At 45.3% G+C, this 10051-nt stretch overlaps 1 protein-coding gene across 1 annotated transcript in view; it reads left to right on the plus strand.

Moving 5' to 3' along the window:
* Nsl1 (NSL1 component of MIS12 kinetochore complex) overlaps positions 1-9040 on the plus strand; it is a 24197-nt gene extending 15157 nt beyond the window's left edge. Inside the window, exons 5-6 of the mRNA XM_021199073.2 lie at positions 5293-5360; positions 6876-9040. Coding sequence (XP_021054732.1) covers positions 5293-5360; positions 6876-7151 — 344 coding nt within the window. The 3' untranslated portion in view covers positions 7152-9040. The remainder of the gene's footprint in view (positions 1-5292; positions 5361-6875) is intronic.
* The last annotated feature ends 1011 nt before the right edge of the window (positions 9041-10051 follow it).

Consider the following 10051-nt stretch of genomic DNA (forward strand, 5'->3'; position numbering starts at 1 on the left):
TAGGGAACTTTCGGGATAGCACTTGAAATGTAAATAAAGAAAATAATGATATATATATATAAAAAAAAAGAATATCCGTCACACACAAGCCTTATGTGTTCTCACTGTTTGTACAACAGATGAAAACAGGTATTATTCAGCAATGGGAAAGTAAAGACCAAAAGGCAGCTTAGGTGTTTTAGGAACTGTTTGTATGAGTCATAGATAGAACTTAATCTGTAAGAAACCTTGAGAAGGGGGTCACAGGTCAAGAACTATTGCTGCTGCTGCTGCTGCTGCTGCTGCTGCTGCTGCTGCTGCTGGTAAAAGCTACAGTGATGAAGACTATGACTGCCTGTTCACGCATAGAATTAAGATTCATTGTTCCATATGTGTGTTTGTTGCAGAGTAATGCATAGTACACAACTTGTAGAAGTTATGCATGCATTCCTACATACATGCATACATATTTAAAAACCACCATCTAGATATATGTGTGGTTTCTAGATACAGATGATGAACATTTTAAACTCTGTTCAAATGTTTTCGTGTATACTGTGAATACAAGAGTATCTTAAAAACCTGAAATTTTAAGGAAAATAGTCTATTGTTTTTCTTCAGGTCAACAGTTGAGCCTGTGTCTTTAAGTTCAGAAGTATTTTATCTGGGAGAGAGTATTGGACACATCCCCAGAGTCCCGAAGACCTTCCAAAAGGCTTGTCTGGTAACTAAGCATTTAATACATTTGGCCTTTGGGGAACATTCTAGATCTACCGGAATGTTCTAGATAGACACTCATTGAAAATTTTAATTTACACTTAGGACTAAATGGATTGATTTGAAATCTAATGTTGGATTTGTTGCCTGTTACTGCGTAACTTATCTCAACATTTAACCACTTAAAGCAATAAACACATGTTGTATGCCTTGTGGTTTCTGAGATCAGTAACCTGGTAGGAAGCTTCAGATCCTCAGGGCATGGGCGTGCACCTCTAAGCTTCCTGTTACCTTTCAACTTGTTCCTCCCAGTGTCGTGACAGAGCGTGCCCACCCATGAAGGAACTTGTCCTCAAACACCTTCATCTTGGATCTAACATGCTGTTACTTGAACTTTAAGTTAGTATTCATGCAGAGAAGGAAAGAACCTCATGCATACAATGAGTCCACACCAAAGTGGGCTCATCAGAGCATTGTAAAGCTGGCTGATGTACTCTTGTTTTGTTGCTGTATTAGGAGACTCTGAGGGGACAATCAGTGGGATCAGTATGAGAGAGCGAGTGCAGGTGAGTGTTACGAGAGCGGCCCACAGGCCATGGGCCTGGGAGTTCAACTGTGGCTGACTCCCAGCAGTTCAGTGAATTTCCAGTCTGGTTCTGGAATCCCAGATAATTCTAGGGAGCTGCTGGTGTTCAGTCTAAATTGATATCCCAGAGAAGGTTCTAATAACAATGAAGGAGTGCCTACGTGGCAGAATAGATGAATTGCCAGCAAGAGCAAAGGCAAGCAGGCAGAGCAAAAGCTTCCTTTATCATGTTCTTTTATGAGGGCTGCCAACACAAGGTGTGGTCCAGACTTAGGGTGGGGCTTCCAACTTCAAGTGTCCAATCAGCAAAGTCCCTCATAGACCTTATTCAAATTGGCAACCAAAATTAGCCATAGTTGTGGTGGAAATACACATAAAACTTAGCATGTTAGGACTGGAGAGAGGGCACAGCAATTAAGAGCACTTACTGTTCTTAGGAGAGGGCTAGAGTCAGGTTCCCAGCAAGCACCTATGTATGGTGGCTCACAACCTCCTCCAACTCCAGCTCTAGGGGATCTGACAACCTCCTCTGGTCACTGTAGCCATGTTCATACACATACACAAATAAAAATAGTAAAAAAATAAATATTTTAAGTTGACTATTTTGTGCATTTTGAAGCCCATCATCCACTGATAGCCAGTGCTGTGCATCCCAGGGGTTCCAGAACAGGTTACTGCTCAGAAGAGACCCCCAGCTGTCCCAGCCCGGGCAAACACTGGCTGGAAGAGACCCCCAGCCGACCCAGCCTGGGCAAGCACTGGCTGTATTCTGCCCAGCCCGGGCAAGCACTGGCTGTATTCTGGCCGCATGGCTTTGCCTATGGTGGGTGCGATGCTGTAGTACACGCTTTCTGTGCCTCACGGAGTGTTGCTAGTGCTGCTTCACTTTCCTGTGGCAGCTGAGACCAATGTGTACTCCAGTCAGCTCCTGTCCTCAACTTGAAGTGACCTAGAGTCACCTCAGTTAAAAGATTGCCCAGATCAGGTTGGTCTGTGGCCATGACTGTGTGGCGCTGTCTTGATTGTTGATTGCTACAGTATAGACGGGTCCAGGCCTGGTGGATGGTACCATCCTGCCTGGGTTGTGTAAGGAAGCTGCCTGTGCGTGAGTCGGTGGGAGAGCAAGCCAGTGAGCAGCACTCCCCCACGGTTACTGCCTTGGCTTCCTGCGCTGACTTCCTCAGTGCTGGATGGTGACCTGTAAGTTAGATAACCTTTCCCTCCCCAAGTTGCTTTTGGTAATTCTCTAAGTTGGGGTTTCTTTTGCTGTGAAGAGACCCCATGATCACAACAGCTCTGATTAAGGAAAACATTTTATTGGGGCTGGCTTATAGGTTCAGAGATTCAGTTCATTGTCATGATGGGAAGCATGGTGACTTGCAGGCAGACATGGTGCTGGTGAAGGAGTGAGTGTTGTATAGCTGGATCAACAAGCAGCAGGAAGAGAGTGACACTGGGCTTGGCTTGAGCATTTAGCTCATCCCAATTGACACACTTCCTCCAACAAAGCCACACCTACTCCAAGGCTACACCTCCCTCATGATGGAGCATTCACACGTGAGCTCATGAGGGCTGTTCCTATTCAAAATACCATAAAAATGATATCTATCAGAGCATCAGAAATAAAATGAGAATAGTGTATTGTTGTATTTGGTAAGGTTTTCTGTACACATCTGTTAGGTCTAGTAGAAGGGTGTATTGCTGTTGATCTTCCAGATGAGCTACCCCTTTTATCCGTGTATTCTCTTGTAACTGAGCTTTTAATGCAGCCGGAGGGGTCAGTCACACCCAGGGCCTTACACAGTTGCTGAGCAGCAGTCCCAACTCTGCTAAGTCCTCTGTGACCCCAGTTGTCCCGTGATTGCTTCTGTGTGGAATGTTCTGGTCTTCCCTTCACTCTCAGCTGTGCTTATAGGGCAGTCATGGTGTGATCTCATTGGATCATTTGCTTTTATCCAGTTGCCAGCTTCTGTTTCTGCCTCTCAATAGCAAAGTTTAACTCACTGATAGTCACATTGTGACCGACGGGGGACTTGGCTGCCTCGGTGTCTGTTTGCTGCTGATGCCTTCTGTCCGTCACCTCCTCTGTCTGTCCGTCTCATCCTTCCTCTGTCCATCATGTCCTCTGTCTGTCCGTCTCATCCTTCCTCTGTCCATCACGTCCTCTGCCTGTCAGTCCTTCTGTCCATCACGTCCTCTGCCTGTCAGTCCTTCTGTCCATCACGTCCTCTGTCTGTCTCATCCTTCCTTCTGTCCATCACGTCTTCTGTCTGTCACATCCTTCCTTCTGTCCATCACGTCCTCTGTCACATCCTTCTGTCGGTCTCATCCTTCCTTCTGTCCAACATGTCCTCTGTCCATCTGTCCTTCTGTCTGCCACATTCTTCATTTCTCCTTTGTTCACTTGATCTTTTTGCAGCATATCACTTTTATTTTCTGAATAATTTTTAGGACAGTGGCTTACTTAGAGATCACAATTCATGTGTCAACATTATGGCCATATGATTTTAAACCAGCTTTACTTTCACACTGGAGAAAGTCTGTTCTGTGTAGGTTTGCCGTCCTTTACTGTTACCACCTATTGTGTCTTTATACGTCATGTGCCAGTTGGCATAGCTTCATAGAGTGCTTTTGCATTTCTTTTTAAATTATGGATGGCATCATGCTGGCTTTTATATCAGCCCGTGTGGCTTTGCTGGTGTTCTTTGTCTTCTTGTGGCTGTAAGGCCCTGACCCGGCACCTGTACTTCAGCCTGAGACTTGGTGCATCAGAAAAGGGCTAGGGGATGCTTGTTGATGAAGTGCTTTTACCTGAATTTGAATTCCTAGAACCTAGGTTAAACACCGGAGACACAGCCGGTAGGAGTCATGGGGTTACTTAGCTGGTCAGTCTCGCTGAGTCAGTGACTCTGTCTGAGGAGGCAAGATGGAGAGTGATAGAGGAAGTCACCTAATGATGACCTCAGTCCCCCAGATGCACCTGTGCACATACACACGCACACAGATAGATGCACAGATGCACACATGCACAGATATATACACACACTCAGGAAAAGCATCAAGAAAGGAAAAAGAAATGTGTAGTACTAGCAACCAGAGCTAGAATTTTCCACCAGATACTGTGTCTACACATGGCCTTAATGCAGAGTGATTACATTGTAAGTTTAGATGATGTTTTGCTTTAAAAACTTTTTTAACTCTGTGTGTGTGTGTGTGTGTGTGCGCGCGCTCATGCGCACATACACATGGTACAGAATGCACATGAAGGTTAGAACAACTTTGTGAAGTGGACTCTCTTCTCGCCTGCCAGCTCCCCTTTGCCCACTGAGTCATTTCACTTGTCTGTGGTTTGCTTTTATAAAATTCAGACTCACTTAAAAATAACGTTTGAGTTCATTTATCTTTCCCTCAATGACATGCAGAGGTGCCATGGTGGATGGTGCATGCGCTCGCTCTCTGGGCAACATCCAGCCAGCTGTCTTTTTTTTTTTTTTTTTTTTTGGTTTTTGGTTTTTTAAGACAGGGTTTCTCTATGTAGTCCTGGCTGGCCTGGAACTCACTTTGTAGACCAGGCTGGCCTCGAACTCAGAAATCCGCCTGCCTCTGCCTCCCAAGTGCTGGGATTAGAGGTGTGCACTACCACGCCCAGCTGTCTTAAGTGCATACCTCTGCATTACACTCCGATATTCTCCTGCTCTTTTCATTTATCTTCATAAATAGGACATTGACTTTAGTAATTACAAAGTACTGAGGCTGGGGATGGGGTGGTACACACCTTTAATCCCAGCACTTGGGAGGCAGAGGCAGCAGAAATCTGAGTTTGAGGCCAGCTCAGTCTACCCAGTGGGTTCCAGTTCAGCCTCAGCTACATAGAGAAACCCTGTTGCAACCAACCAAGCTCTTAGAAAGATTGGACTACGGTGAGTTGTCCTAACAGATTGCATCTAAATGTCTTTGTGATTGGCTAATTAGATAGAGAACCTAAAATGCTGTCTGATGGTTTCTTGCAGCTTCTCGTGTGGAAGATTTGAAATGCCGCGGAGAAGCCATAGCTAAGGAAATGAGTGAGGCCATGAAGGTAAAGCTGCGGGCGGGAAAGGTTGGTGCTCGCCTGCCAGCAGTGTATTTGGGGCACAGGAGGATACTCAGGTCTGTTACGTGGTCATGAGTACATTTATTAAGCAACAGTAAAACTGAGATTTCCATTTATCAGGTGCCTACTGTGTGCCACATATTCTGCCTGCAGGTCCCAGAAGCTGTGTGTTCTACCTGGCTTCTCCAGTAAGGCCGTACTTTGCGGGCTGTGTTGGCAGCTTGTCGGACACTTTGGGGTTGTGCTGTTTGTAACATTTAGGGAGCTTGTGTCTGCCTGCATGACATTTACTGTTGAGTTTAATCCTCATACTAACCATAGAAGGTAGGTATGTTAACCCCCAGTTTACAGATGAGAAAACAGAGGCATTAAGGACCTAAATAAGTTGCCCAACCAAGTAACTTAACCAGAGTCTCTGACTTTGGAACTTGTTTTGGTTGTTTCTGCTTTTGTGCCAGGTGTGAACCCAGGTCGGGCGTATGCTTAGTGTACACTGTACCCTGAGCTGCTCCTGGGCATGGAATTCTGCTCTTAATCACTCTTCTTTCTTCTTACATTATTGCAGCTGGAGAGACTCAAAGTCGTAATACCGTGGGTTCTAGTGGGACATTTATTTTACCTAAACATCAAAACAATGTCCTGGTACATGGAAAAAAATTTTTTTAAGTTTTATTTCTTTATTTCATGTATATGAATACACTGTAGCTGTCTTCAGACACATCAGAAGAGGGTGTGGTTGCTGGGAATTGAATTCAGGACCTCTGGAAGAGCAGTCAGTGCTCTTACCCACTGAGCCATCTCTCCAGCCCCCCACCCTCCCTTTTTTTTTAACGTTATAAATTCTATGTTTGCCTGATAACTGATCAACTTAGTACTTTTGTCCTATTCTTGATCCAGAATTGGTGGTCAGGCAATAGCCTGCCTTGGTTTCATAAGCACAGCTTTATGGGAACACAGATGGAACCATTCGTTTCCTTCCCGTCTGTCTCTTTCCTGTTCTGATAGTTCTTTTTTTTTTGAGGACGGGGCCTTACTGCATTCTACACGCTGGCTTCAAACCAGGACTGCACTCATGCACCGCCATGGCTGACCAAGGTCGAGCCCCAGACAAAGTATAGAATGCTTACTGTTCCGTCCATTACAATCAAAATGTGCCCCTCCCTTCTTTTAATGATTGAGATTTCAAAAGCATGCTCACCAAATAGCAAGATTTCATTCAGACTTTAAATTCTTGCCTCTGAACTTCTCTTACTCCCGTCAAGTTTAACTTTGCCACCAGTTACTGTGGGAATGAGCCGCTTCTTCTGAGTCTTAGCTTTTAGCTAAAGTCCCCTTACTTAAAGTGGGATTTTAAAACACAGAGCCAAATATCCATAACCCCAGGGAACCAGGGCTTAGCAATTGACTTGACCTGAAGAATTAAAATGCAGTGTGTCCATGTCTGTGTGAAGTGTGCCTGTATTTACATTCACCTTTCAACCTGAGCTTTTCCTTCCCAAGGCTTTGCCTGTGCTAATTGAACAAGGAGAAGGCTTTTCCCACGTCTTAAAGATGCGACCTGTCATCCAGCTACAGAGGATCAACCAGGAAGTCTTCTCCAGCCTCTACAGGAAAGCAGATTCCAAGCCTGACACATGTGTGACACATGTAGAAACCACACCAGCAGAGACTGGAGCCAGGAAGGCTTCCAACATTGTGCTAAAGAGAAGGAAAGCCCCAGACTGTGCCCAGAGAAAGTGCTACCCGCTGCTGAAGAGAATTAATCTTGATCTGTGAGCTGTTTGTTGGGGAGCAGAAAGTCAATGTTGTCAACACTTGGGTCACAGTCTGATGACTGAGTGACTTTATTTAAAGTAAGTGACTCTGTACAGGTACTGTACAGCTACAGTGCACTGTTGTGAATCCTGTACAGCTACAGTGCACTGTTGTGAATCCTGGAATATGGCTGAGGACTGCTCCTTCGCTGGAGTCCCTGTGCAGTAGGTGAAAAGACTCCCCAGTCCTGCCCAGACCTGTCGGTGGCCCCCAATGACACCAGCTTGTGACTGCCTTGCAGCTTTGAGGCATCCCAGAGATGTGCTCTGAGGGGTTTTGTTGATGCACAGCTCTCTGTGAGGCTATGAGGTGGTTCCCTGCAGCTGGAGAGCTGGCATTGGCTCTGTGTGGCAGCGTGTGCATTTCCGGGCAGGTTTTCAGATGAATGCACAGAAAGTGGGCCTGGCCTTAGGTTTGGTCCATGGTCATTTAGAGTTTTGTAAGATAAACGAGAAGGCTATTATTTGTACAGGAAATGTTCTTAAAAAGAAAACCTGGGGCATGGAACCTCTATTTCTTGCCTGTTTTCTTTTCCATAAATCTTTGAACATAATTTGACTGGAAACTGATGGCTTCTTTTAAAGTCCTTATTTCCAAATAGATCCTTCTAATTCAAATTACATATTAGGATCGATAGATGTGTCGTTTACCACAGATCTAAGCAGAGTAAGTGTCAGACTCAGGTGGGGTCAGCAAACCTGCGCTGAGATTTGAACACAGCCTCTTGCAGCCTCTTGCAGCGTGCTTGTGTCTCTTAGCCAGTGCGTTGTAGGTGGGGCCACCAAACTTGCCATCTATTTCCCTTTTGGGTGATTATCCTTGTGTCCATTTTCAGAGGAGTTTACTTATCATGACTTGGAAAATCTGTATTGCTTTTGTTCACTGTGTCCTGATGATCGTAAACATCTTGGTTTCTCTGCTTTTCTCAGTTGGGAAAGCTTTATGGCGACACTGCTTTGTGGAGCTCAGATTCTGTTTTACTTAAGTTAATAATTGTATGGGACAGTATTTGGGTCTTTAAAGGAATGTATAAAGACCAGAATCTTGGCACTGTGCCTTTTCCACCTAACAAGGCATTCTTGGTACTGGCTTTCATGGGAGAGCAGGGTGGCACTCTGCATTTCAGAGTGCATTTAGCTCACCCTAAAACCACTGTGGGACTCCAGAAGGCGACTGTTCATACTGTGCCTTTCGAGGCATTAAAGTGCTGTGACTGATTTTGCTTGGGAAGTGCCCAAACAGGCAAGGCTAGAGAGCAGGCTGGGAGGCAGTATGGTGGGGTTCTACTGAAGCAAGAGCTACGCAGCAGGATGGGAGAGTGAGCTTGGGGCATTCTCCAGGTGACTCTGGCTGGACCCATAAAGTCAAATCGTGAAAGCCCTCTTTCCACACATGGGCCAGTGACTTAAAGCACTCGATTAGTAGTAAGCTCTGGGAGGTGTTTCATCCTCAGTGTAGAAGCTAGGTGATCAGAGAACCCCAAGGATCCTTGGGGCCCACTTACAACAGGAGTTCTTCATGGGGATTATCTTCCCAGAAGACCTGTGGTAATTGTGAAGATGTTTTTGCCTATCATAACTTAAGGTGTGTGTGACGGGGGGGTTGGGAGGTAGCGGTGTATCATTACCATTTAGCGATAGATGTCCCCATGGCTGGCACAGCTAACCGTCTGCCCCCAGACAGTGATGCTGTGGTGGAGAAGCTTGCTGAGGAGCAGACCAACAGCATAGTGTGGTGCGGCCATTGCAGCTCTCCCAGCCCGTCTGGGAAATGCTGTCTGTCTTGGTCGTAGTTACCACTTGTCCACACCTCACTCAGCCTTCCTAAGACAAACTGCAATGTATGATCTTATTATATAAAACAATCCACAAATAAAAAGGAAATGTTCATTGTAATTGCATTTTTATTGTATTTTAAGGTATGTGTGTTGATAAGAGTTAAGTGACATCACATCTTGGGATTTGCTTTTTAAACAAAGAATAGGGATAGATACATTAAGCAAATGTCTAAGAAATGTTGAACCTCTGTGATATAACATTACTTTGTGCTTGAAGTATGTGTGTGTGTGTCCGTGTGACGCAGTGAACAAATGAGGCTTGAAGTCAAGCCTTTCCCTCAAGCACATCAGTGTAGACCAGCCGTTTGGAGTGGGCCAACATTGTAACGAAGGGAGTTACAGCTTCTGAGGTCATGGATTAGCAAGATAAAAGTTTAGAAGCTTAAAAGACAGTTGGAGCTGAAGAAGAGAAGCTGAAGGTGAGAAACTGAAAACTTTTTCTCTTGGAAAAGGAAGACTGAATTGCAGAGGGTCTTAAAATTCTTTCTGAGGTCTAGAGAGACAGCTCTACAGTTAAGAGCTCTTGGTGGGGAACCCTAACACCCACACAGTGGCTCACAGTTCTCTGGAACTCCAGTCCAGGGGAATCTGATGCCATCTTCTGGCTTTCTTGGGTACTGCACACATGTGGTTCACAGACACACAGTCAGAAGACCCATACACTTTAAAAAATTCTCTGCCAGCAAAATTGAAACAAGAGGTCAAATCTAAGTTCCAGGAATCGAGCGCCTCAAGAACACTGCAGTCCCATAGGTTAGCATGTGAGGGCGCCTGCCACCATGACCTCCACATGTGCACTGTCACAAGTGCTGTCCCTTCTCCCCGCCCTTTCTCTGTCTCTGTCTCTGTCTCTCTCTCACACACACACACACTTTTTCATTTTTGAGATGTTCTGTAACTCACTATGTAGACCAGATCCATCTCCTTTTGCCTCCCAAGTACTAGGATTAGAGGCATGGGCAGCCATGAAATGTTTTTAAAGCAGAGGCTGTGTTGGCTTCTTGGTGAGGATAGTCAAGCCACC

Source organism: Mus pahari, chromosome 5 (assembly GCF_900095145.1).
Source record: "Mus pahari chromosome 5, PAHARI_EIJ_v1.1, whole genome shotgun sequence".
NCBI lineage: Eukaryota > Metazoa > Chordata > Mammalia > Rodentia > Muridae > Mus > Mus pahari.